We start from the raw sequence: 9,989 nt of genomic DNA on the forward strand, positions 1-9,989 counted from the left end.
CCGCTGTGCTCTCCTCGGTGACATCGCCGCTCCTGATTGGCTGATCATCACGGGACCTCACAGCTGATTCGGTTGGATGGAGTGTTTTCCTCTGAGCAGTTCATCATCATCGCCGTCTCATGTAGCCATTTCTGTTTAGCAGAGAAAGCCTAACAGACCGACACCTCTGCCGAAATGGCACAGGCCAACTCGTTTGATGCAAACAGCTCTCAGATTCAGGTGGAGCACGATAAAAAGCGTCGGCAGTTTGTCATAAGACTGAACGGTAGGCTCTGAGTTTCGGGGCTGGCACAAGGTGTTAGCTTTGTAACGTTAGCTTCCTGCTCTGCTAACATTGTTGTCGTTGCCCCTCGTGAAGGACTCCAGCTGCCATTTCAGGCACAGCTGCTTTCTTCAGCTCATGACAATGAAGCTTCACAAAAGCTGGTCTTTTCGGGTGGATTCTTGAATAATAAACCCAATCAGACCTATTTCTTCTTAAAATCAAAGGGTCTGTAAGATTTTTAACTCTCTTGGGTATCAATGCACTGTCTGTAACATGTCTGTTTCTTTTTTTCTTTTTCAGAGTTTTTATTAATTGTCTTTGCATTCAGCTATATGTGGTGCTTAGTTTCATTTAGTAGTGGGCGATATAAGAGGTTGCTTAATCCATTGTTGTGAATGATGATCTTTATTTCCCTCATTTTGTTAAGCAGCAGCAGGACTATTCTCCAGAAGCCTAAAATCATATCTGCTTAGCACACCTGTGATTTTTACTTTTGTAAGGGCCATATGGGAGCTAAGATGTCCAGGGCAGCACTGGGAATGAGGATGCTTTAGCACCATATAAACATGTCAATTACTTCCTAAAACGTTATATTGCTTTTATTCATTTCAGTCAATAGGGACCTGAAACCCTTTGCTTGATGCTGATAATGGGGTGACTAGGTTGGATGCCATGTGTAAAGCTGAATATTATTTTATCCGAGCCCAGAATCTCTGTTAAGTTCCTGCTTTTTAACTGGCTGATTGGCGGCAGAAGCACAGGCTCACAAGAACCGGCACTAATTACTCACATTTTGTCTCACTATGTTTTAGCCTTAAAAATATATTTTTATAATTCTTTTACCTCATGCAGTTTGTCTAATCTGATTCATTGGCTGTAGTCCTCAAAAACAATCACCACACAAAAAAAATGTGTGTGTTCTCAGGATCCCACGATCGAGCAGTCCTCCTGTACGAATACGTTGGGAAGAAGACGGTGGATTTACAACACACAGAGGTTCCAGATGCTTACAGAGGGAGAGGAATTGCCAAACACCTGGCCAAGGTTAAAATTTGTGGATTCGTTATTTTTCACTTTCATTAAGGTTTTGTTGGGATTTGCAACCAACCGACCTCCACACAAACATATTGGATTTCCTGTAAGCAATAGAAAATTGTAGCAGCAAGTTGGGGATGGGCCGTGATGCATTATTATTAGTTTTTCTGAGTCTAGATGGAGCATTCAGCAAGAGGGATCTTTGAACATTCCTCTTTGCAATATCTCATCCAGGGTTATGAGTTTGCTGCCTGGCCTTGACATCTAATGCTCACTCCACAGGTTTTCAGTTGGTTTAGGTCTGGGGATTGAGATGACTATTGGAGAAGGTTGATTGTGTTTGGCCAACCACTTATCTGTTGATTCCTAACCACTTTCCCCTCATATTTCAAAGAATAAATGAAGTCATGCCTCTTCAGATAAGTTCCGGGATATAGGCTATCCTACATATTCGTCCTTTGTTTCATGCCTATAAACTCAAACTTATTCTTACCTGACATGGTTTCAGTTTAGGTCTTTGTAGCATTTAGAAACCTCTGTCATTGTTTAATTTCAGGCAGCCATGGATTTTGTGGTGGAGGAGGACCTGAAAGCTCACTTGACCTGCTGGTACATCCAGAAATATGTTAAAGAGAACCCTCAGCCTCAGTACTTTGAACACATCCATCAATGACCCAACAGGACAAGCAAAAAGACTTGAAAACAGAGACTGTGTGCAGTAAGTTTTAGGCAGGAGGTTTCCAGGATACAACAAGAGAAGCCTCCGAAGCATTGCTAAACGCAAAACCAAGTGAACGCAGGTGATCTCAAACCAGAGCTGTCGCGTCAGGTGGATGCGGACTGCTGGAGTAAACCGTGCGATCTAGACTTGCAGAGACAAAGCAGCCCAAAGGTGGTGGCTTGTCCTTCCAGGACGTCGCCCCACCACTGACTTGAAGCAAACGTTGGTTACAACAAAATGATGTCCTCCTTTTAACTACAAGGTCAGACCGACTTTGTGTCTTTTTCAAGTACTCAGATAAAGAGAAACTGTCATCGTTACACTTATAATATTGTAAAATAATGTTACTTTTAAGATTTTCCAATATTACTCATTTTTCTCTTAGTACATTAAAGTAGTGCTACTACTGAAGAGTCTTGGATGAAAAGACATTTTTAAAACCCGGCTATGATTTCTTTGACAGAAGAAGATGCGTTAGGGGTTGATATGCTAAGGATTTTTAATTACTTTATTCCCCTTTCTCTTTATTTATTTATCTTTTTTATTTTTTTGAAACTCAGTTTGAGTACAGGAGTGGAAACTGAGCATATCCATTCTGACTGTGATACAAGATGAACTTGAGGTTAGAGACACTGCTATTAGTTAACACTTCAGTGCGGATATCTATATTTACTTCAGCTCAAACTGGCATCAGTGGCGACACTCTTTAGATTCAGGGCATTTTTATTTCTTAAAGTGTGTTAGTCCTTACTCTCCAATTCAGGAAAATTAGCTTTCTCTTCTCACCACAGGGAAAAAAAACCTGAGAATTTGAGATTTTGCTGTAGACAATCGTCAGTGTTGAGGAGACAAATACCTCAGGCTAACTCAACACACTCTGAAACACTTTCTACTGATAGCTGCAATAAAAATCCCTTTTTGTATAACTTTCATATGGTGGCAAAAGGCCATAAACTGGCCAAGGCATTTCTTTTTTTTGTCTTTTTTATGTGGGTTTCTTTGGGTATTTTTGTAATATTTGTTTTGTATTGTTAAAACAATGCCTGATATGTGTACTGAGCAGGTGGCTCAGTCTAACAGATATGTCCAAATGTTCTTGTTACGCTGTTTTATACTTGATATCGTTTTCTCTCTACTTGTTCTGAATAAATGACTCATCTACTCATCACAGGTCAGTTTGTGGATTTGTTGAAAAGTGTGCATCTAAAGCACATGTGTCAAACTCCAGTCCTGGAGGGCCACTGTCCTGCAACTTTTAGATGTGCCTCTGCTGCACCACACCTGAATAGAATAATTAGGTCATTAGCAAGGCTCTGGAGGACAGATCTACACAAGAAGGAGGTAATTAAGCAATTTCATTCCAGCGTTTTTTGTACCTGTGGCACATCTAAAACATGCAGGACAGTGTCCCTTGAGGACTGGAGTTTGACACCCCTGATCTAAAGGTTATAGAAAGTTTAATTTGATGAAAATCTCGTTGCGCCAAACAAAAGTATTCATGCCATTTGAGTCTTTCCAGATTTTGTCACTTTACAACCACGAACGTCAATGGATTTCATTTGGATTTTTTGTGATCTACCAACATAAAGTAGTTGATAAATGTTAGATTTGACCAAATATTGAGGCCGCCCTTTGTCGCCAACAGGTGGTTGCAAGAAGAACAACATCAGTTGATCCAAACGCCTGATCTAATTCTTGTCAGTATCTGTAGGGGTGGATGGTTTGTGTGTTTGTTTGTACATCTTATTAAACTACCCATTGCATTATTGTAATCTAATCCACTCATGAACAAAGACATTGATTTTCAAGGTCTTTGTCATCTGGTGAAGCTAAAATTCAAGTGTTTAGTCACAAGGACCATTGTTACATCTGCAGAAGGAAAGAACATTATGTGGAAATATTTTTCAAGACTTCAGCAGAAGGGTTGAAACTTGGACATAGATGGGCCAATAAACATGCTACCAGATTAGTTAAGAAGTGGCTTAAGGACAACATTAATGTCATAGAGTGGTCATCACAAAGTCATAAAAAGATTTGTGGGGAAAAAGGCAGCCAATAAACATTGGTCAATATTCCAGCAGCAAACTATTTTGAGAAACTTGTGGTGGGAAACCCAAAATATTTCAGCAAAAAATATATATTTTTTTGGTCATCATAACTGCCGTGAAACTGGAAGTAATGTATATTCTATTATGTATGTCTGGAGTATTTCGAAAAGCAATAAGGTATTTTTAACTGCACCTTCAAAAGAGTTTGAGAATAAGAATGTTACGGTAACTCGGAAATAAAAACGAAAATAAATCCAACTGGCATAAAATTAGACACTCTAGCCTTGCAGCTATATATAGCATTATTAAATATCCCCAGTAGTTTTAACTTGTATTGATACGTGATGCGTGCGTCATGCTGGCTGGAACCTGAAGCTGTCACATTATTGTCCGCTGCCCAGCATGTGGTTCAAAGCGATCTCACATTCCTGAACGTAGCATTTATCTTTGTTACATCCACAGAGCGTCGGGTTTCGACAGGTGGACAGAAGCTTCACACACGCACACATCCACACAGCACAATATGGGTGAGTGTCCAGAAATATACTCATAAAGCCGCAAACCAATAGAAGACAGCGGTATGTAGGATATGTTACAGTCTGTTCCAAGAGACGATATATCCATGTTCTGTTTGCATGATTACAGATTTAAAATCTAAAATTATTACAATTTTAGCTTATGTAGTGCAGTACACTATATTTTTTTAATTAAGTAGATTTACCTTAATTATTTTCGACAGGTTTAATAAAGAATCTCGCCTGACCTCTCAAACTTGTTACAAAATACGTACAGCAAGTACACATAACCTCAGTGCATCATGGGAACTGCAGTTCGGCAAATAAGCGATACCCACACATTCCGCAATTGTATTCACTACAACACCCAAAATGCTGAGCGCGACTGTACGTCAACCGAAATCACAGTCGTATCTTCCAACATGGCGTCGCTGGGAAGGAGGCGCGGTGTCCCAGTAAGCAGGGAGAGGTCAGTTACTCCAAATTCTGGCTTTAATGTCAATTTATCGATACAGGATATAGAGTTTTGTTAATGCCATGCTCAGTTCTCGAACACGCACTTTATTTGGGGTTCAAGCGTTTTGCGCCAACGAGAGAAATTTTATTTTTTTTAGCCATGGTTAGCTGTCGTTAGCTACCGTGGTTAGCAGAAAAACAAACTAGCTGCTCATGTGATATTTGGAGTATTTCAGGCAAACTGTTGAAAATGTGGGGAGAAGTTGCATTTCAGCATGAGTCTGTTCGGAAACTAGTATGTTGTACCGGGGGGACGCTCGGTTCGAGGTCTGGCTGGGCTGCGAGAGTCCGCGGCTGGGAAAGTAATACGGTCCTGAACTTTAACTGGACAGTCCTCCAAAACTTTTAAGTATACAGGCGACTGAGGTGCTTATGTAGCCGCCGCTCAGTGACATTATGTTCCTGGTTAAAATCGTTGGGGAATATGTAGACTGTCACCTAGGATTAATAACCTTCTGCCATTACACTTAGATGAGTTTTAATCGTTTGAGGTTGAATGTTCCGACATTTCCTCGGCGGGATCTGGAGGACCTCGGTGTAAAATCAAAATGCAGCAGAGCAAATGTAGCTGTCACCACTTCACATGAGGTTGCAGTAGGTTTGTTGATAAAATGTTCAAATGAGTTATGGTCTTGACGGTCCGTTGTATTATATTTACTTCTTAAAATATATTTTAATAGCCTTGCTATGCCATATACATTTTACTAGAAACATAATTTTGGTTACTTCCATATATTCACGTTTATTATGAAACGCTGTAATGAATCAAAATAATGCATGAGCTTCAATTTTGAATTGAGGTATACAATTTTACCTGAAAAAAAAACATTTAAATGACAGAAGAGTTGCTCCATTTATCAAGTTAAAGTCTTCCTTGTAGTCTTACTATTTGCAGTATTGCTATAAGAAAGAACCATTTATTGCAATATTTAATGGGCTGTCCTTGTGCAGCTTACATAATGTCAACATTCTGATTGAAATTCAGCCAGCCACATAGTTCATGTTGGTCCTAAAAAGCTGGAATTCTCAAATTAATTTACATTGAATGCTGTGAAAAGTTGTAGTCCAAAATCACAAAAACATGGTTAACTTCCCAAATGTCAAACTCTAAGTAACTGATCTTTGATTGTTTTGTTTTTATTTATTAGAACAATTGTTAGTGAATTGGACAGCATGGGACATAAAGCAATTGTTTTCCGCAGTAATCTACAATCAATTGCTTGCTGCTGCCGTTGGAGATATTTACAGAAACAAAAATACCTTGTGGATGCAAAAATATTGTGTGATAAATTAACAAGTTCTAGGTTGCAAAGATTATACAGTAGATGCATGTAAACTACTGACTGTATTTGTGCTGTCTACTTTATTACTTAAAATGTTCTATTTTTAAAGTAAATAGAAACAGAAACAAGTGGGGCTAATAGATTCCCAAAAATATTGAGTTGTGCAAGCACATTGATGTTTGCTTCATCAGCCACTTCTGACTTTCCAGAACTCCCAGCATGAGCTAAACCGGATGACAGAAAACCAAGACCAAGTAATGTTTGTTTATGCTGTGCTTGTTTACCCTCTGAAGTCCAAACTTGGATCTGAGAATCACATCAAACCCGACTTAACTGTTCCAAGTTCGTCAAGCAGTAACACCCACTAATTATTTCCAGTGATTGGATTAACTCTTGATTGCAATAAGCTAATAATATATTTTCTCAACGTGTCGCAGTCTCATACACTGCTTTGACGTGTTTGGGTCTGCTTGTTCTGTAAGTAAATGATTAAATGAAATGCAAATCATCAGAAACAGATTAATTTTTTACCACAGCTGTGACTAACTTCTTTATATAAATTTTTAAAAAGTAGAAAAAGAAGTACTATTTTAAGATATCTTTCAAGGCGGTGGTGGTTGAAAAACCTTGCCCTGGCTATTTATTAAAAAGCAATCATAAACATTTAAAAAAAAAATCTAAACCTGAAAGGAAAGAGTGGATTTAACTGGGGAAACATAGTTGTGTTAATGTTGACGACCAGATAGACGTGACACAATAAGCTGAAGCTGTACATGATTTTGTTGTCACAATATCAGTGTGTGCAATATTCATATCAATAACTAACCTGTTGCTAAATATTAGCACCAGGTGGGATCTGGTCAGAGGTTTATATTTTATGCGTGGGAAATTTTCTAAAGGCAAAATTCTGATCCTAAAATCAAAAAAATAAAATTGATGAGGGAAAACTATCTGCAAGCTACCTTCAAGCAATTTCTATAATTTCTGCGTTATCCTGGCGACTCACATTTTCCCTCGCCAACACCCCAATCTGTTTCTGTGCAGGGCAGTGATGGCCGACTCGAACTGCTACATCGTGCACGAGATCTACAATGGAGAGAGTGCACAGGACCAGTTTGAGTACGAGCTGGAGCAGGCGCTGGAGGCCCAGTGCAAATACATCGTCATCGAGCCCACGCGGATGGGCGACGAGACGGCCCGTTGGATCACGGTGGGGAACTGCCTGCACAAGACGGCTGTACTGTCGGGCACGGTGTGCCTCCTGACGCCGCTCTCGCTGCCCATCGAGTACTCGCGCTACGTGGCGCTGCCCGCCGGCGCCCTCAGCGTGGCCTGTGCCGCGCTCTACGGCATCTCATGGCAGTTCGACCCCTGCTGCAAGTACCAGGTGGAATACGACAGCCAAAAACTCTCACGGCTGCCCCTGCATACGCTGACCTCGTCGACTCCCGTGGTTTTGGTACGCAGGGATGACGTCCACAGAAAGAGACTCCATAACACGATAGCGCTGGCTGCTCTGGCGTACTGCGTCAAGAAGATCTATGAACTCTATGCGGTATGAGCGTGCTCTGAAGAGAAGTAAGAAAAAAAAAAAACATGAAAACAGAGGGAAAAAAAATCAACCATAACAACAGAACCTGCAAGTGGGAGGCTCAGCCGTTAGCGCCACATGTGGCAGGCACTTCCATGTAAACTCTGATCAGAGGGATATAGTTAAAACTAGAGAAGTTCTTTTCCCACGTGTTTCCTTTACTTCTAAGTGACGACAACACATAGTCATTTTGTGCCACCTCCCTTCTCCTCTCCACCTTTGCCCCCGACACACAACGAACGGGTTCACGCAAAAAGGGAATGGCTGCAGTTCCTCTGGACTGAATCGCTTTGGATTTGAAATGGGACGATGTGTTTTATGTACCAGGCTCTTTTTTTCCTTTCCCTCGAAGTTTTGCTGTACTCCTTTGTCGCTGATCATTACACCACAGTTTCATTAAACATTAGGATATTTCAAACGTACTTTTCTGTATTTTTTCCCCCCCCCTTTTAAATCGATACCCTCCCATGTCTGGAAAAGAGCGAGAAGCTGATTCACTGACTGTCCTGCTACAGTGAACTGGTTTTAATGAATCAAATTAAAATTACACGAGAAGCTGATACAGCTGTACATAACATTAACATTAAGGGGAGACACAATGCAGACGCTGTTGAACGCTGTTGACGTTACACTGACCTGAAAAGCTGTAAACGGAAAACTAAAGGATGCATTCAGCTCAGAGGAACTAAACGGAATAAAACAGAATTCAGACATAAATGTGTTGACTTTTCTCTAGAAACTAGAGTCATATGTGAGGTATAGTTCCTTTAAACTCATTAAACACAGGAAATTGGTGCACTCGTTTACATTTGTTTTTGTGCTTCCTTAATCCAAATACAATCAAAACTATATGGACACCGCACACGCTTTTAATCATAGCACCGGTTTCCTTCTGTTATTATTCCAGAACCACTTTTAATGTTATGTTTATAATTGTCCTGTTGAAAAAGCTAGTTCTAAACCATCTGACCCCAAACCTTCAGAAATAGAAGTCGGATGTTCCTAAAAACGCAGTTTAACGTCATCATGGACAGAGGGCGGCCACCAAAAATAACCCCCTCCTTCAAAAGCTACACCTTAAAGCGCAACTACAGTTGCACCTGTGCTAAATGAGTTCTGGCATACAGTTTGCTGGTCACATGAGAATGATTGGATTTTTTGGCCACAAAGATGAGAAGTGTGTTAGGAGGATTCAAGGTGAGGCTTTCAAACCTAATGACCAGCTGTCAAGCATGGTGGTGGCAGCATCATGACTAGGCTCTCTTTTTGCACAAGTTAAATATAATAATGAAGGAAAGCAGCCTCTGAAAACATCAAACTTGTGCACACATTTCTAGTTTGGAAGTGGTTCCTGTATGAGCTATCCCACAGGCTTCTAAAGAACCAGAAACAGCATTAAATAGATTATATTCATGTCAATGTAAAGAGTGAACCTGTTGCACTAAAAACACAATTCATTTAAAATGTTTTTCTCTTGCCAGTGATGAGTTTAAACTTCTATTTGGGTTACATTCTATAGTTAGCGAATTAATTGGTTTCAATCCATTAATCAACTAGGCTTGTCTTTCCAGTTTGCTACACCCAGGGGCGCAACTACATACTTTCTGAGGTATATGCAAACATGTCATCCCCTCCTCCCCCCGACATAAACGTGTACAACTCATTTTAATTAAAGTATCAATAATGATAAATGTACATATATGTAAATAAATTGCTGCCTACAGGGCAATTAAAAAACAATGAAACAAAAAACGGCATTATTTAATCATTTAATATATTTGAGCCACTTGTGTTCGCCTGTGTCTAGAACCGCCTGTGGGCTGCAAGTCTCAGGCATTCTGTTCGCATGTTTTCTATCATTCTTACAGCTTCATAGGGAGCCTGATCCAAACTGGCAACCCACATGAATAAAATGGTGAAATAATATTGACCACAAAACATTGTATTTATAAAGGATATCAGCATTCTTCCTACACAATCCTAACAGACGTTTTTTAATGTTGGAAAAAATAAAC

The 9,989-nt window shown here is 40.0% G+C and overlaps 2 protein-coding genes across 3 annotated transcripts; both read left to right on the top strand.

The window, feature by feature from the left end:
• Positions 1-60: 60 nt before the first annotated feature.
• LOC102234537 (protein NATD1) lies at positions 61-3,187 on the top strand. Its single transcript, XM_005806998.3, has 3 exons — positions 61-265; positions 1,191-1,309; positions 1,857-3,187. Exons 1-3 carry the CDS (start codon positions 175-177, stop codon positions 1,971-1,973), a joined length of 327 nt encoding a protein of 108 aa, XP_005807055.1. The 5' UTR covers positions 61-174; the 3' UTR covers positions 1,974-3,187.
• A 1,289-nt stretch (positions 3,188-4,476) lies between these two features.
• On the top strand, positions 4,477-8,396 carry tmem11 (transmembrane protein 11). Of its 2 annotated transcripts, none has more exons than XM_023348765.1 (2): positions 4,477-4,596; positions 7,428-8,396. In XM_023348765.1, the coding sequence occupies exon 2, from the start codon at positions 7,435-7,437 to the stop codon at positions 7,942-7,944; it is 510 nt and encodes a 169-aa protein (XP_023204533.1). In that variant the 5' UTR covers positions 4,477-4,596; positions 7,428-7,434; the 3' UTR covers positions 7,945-8,396. The 2 variants fall into 2 exon arrangements, with proteins under 2 accessions (XP_023204533.1, XP_005807056.1); XM_005806999.2 differs by lacking the exon at positions 4,477-4,596 and adding an exon at positions 4,971-5,053.
• The last annotated feature ends 1,593 nt before the right edge of the window (positions 8,397-9,989 follow it).

Source organism: Xiphophorus maculatus, chromosome 16, assembly GCF_002775205.1.
Source record: "Xiphophorus maculatus strain JP 163 A chromosome 16, X_maculatus-5.0-male, whole genome shotgun sequence".
In the NCBI taxonomy this organism is placed as follows: domain Eukaryota; kingdom Metazoa; phylum Chordata; class Actinopteri; order Cyprinodontiformes; family Poeciliidae; genus Xiphophorus; species Xiphophorus maculatus.

Excerpts from the sequence above, each read along its gene's own strand:
- tmem11 (XM_005806999.2), top strand. The coding sequence starts at position 5,007 with ATGGCGTCGCTGGGAAGGAGGCGCGGTGTCCCAGTAAGCAGGGAGAG. Across the intron at positions 5,054-7,427 it reads GTCCCAGTAAGCAGGGAGAG|GGCAGTGATGGCCGACTCGA; the intron begins GTCAGTTACTCC and ends GTTTCTGTGCAG.
- LOC102234537 (XM_005806998.3), top strand. The coding sequence starts at position 175 with ATGGCACAGGCCAACTCGTTTGATGCAAACAGCTCTCAGATTCAGGTG. Across the intron at positions 266-1,190 it reads GTTTGTCATAAGACTGAACG|GATCCCACGATCGAGCAGTC; the intron begins GTAGGCTCTGAG and ends GTGTGTTCTCAG. Across the intron at positions 1,310-1,856 it reads TTGCCAAACACCTGGCCAAG|GCAGCCATGGATTTTGTGGT; the intron begins GTTAAAATTTGT and ends GTTTAATTTCAG.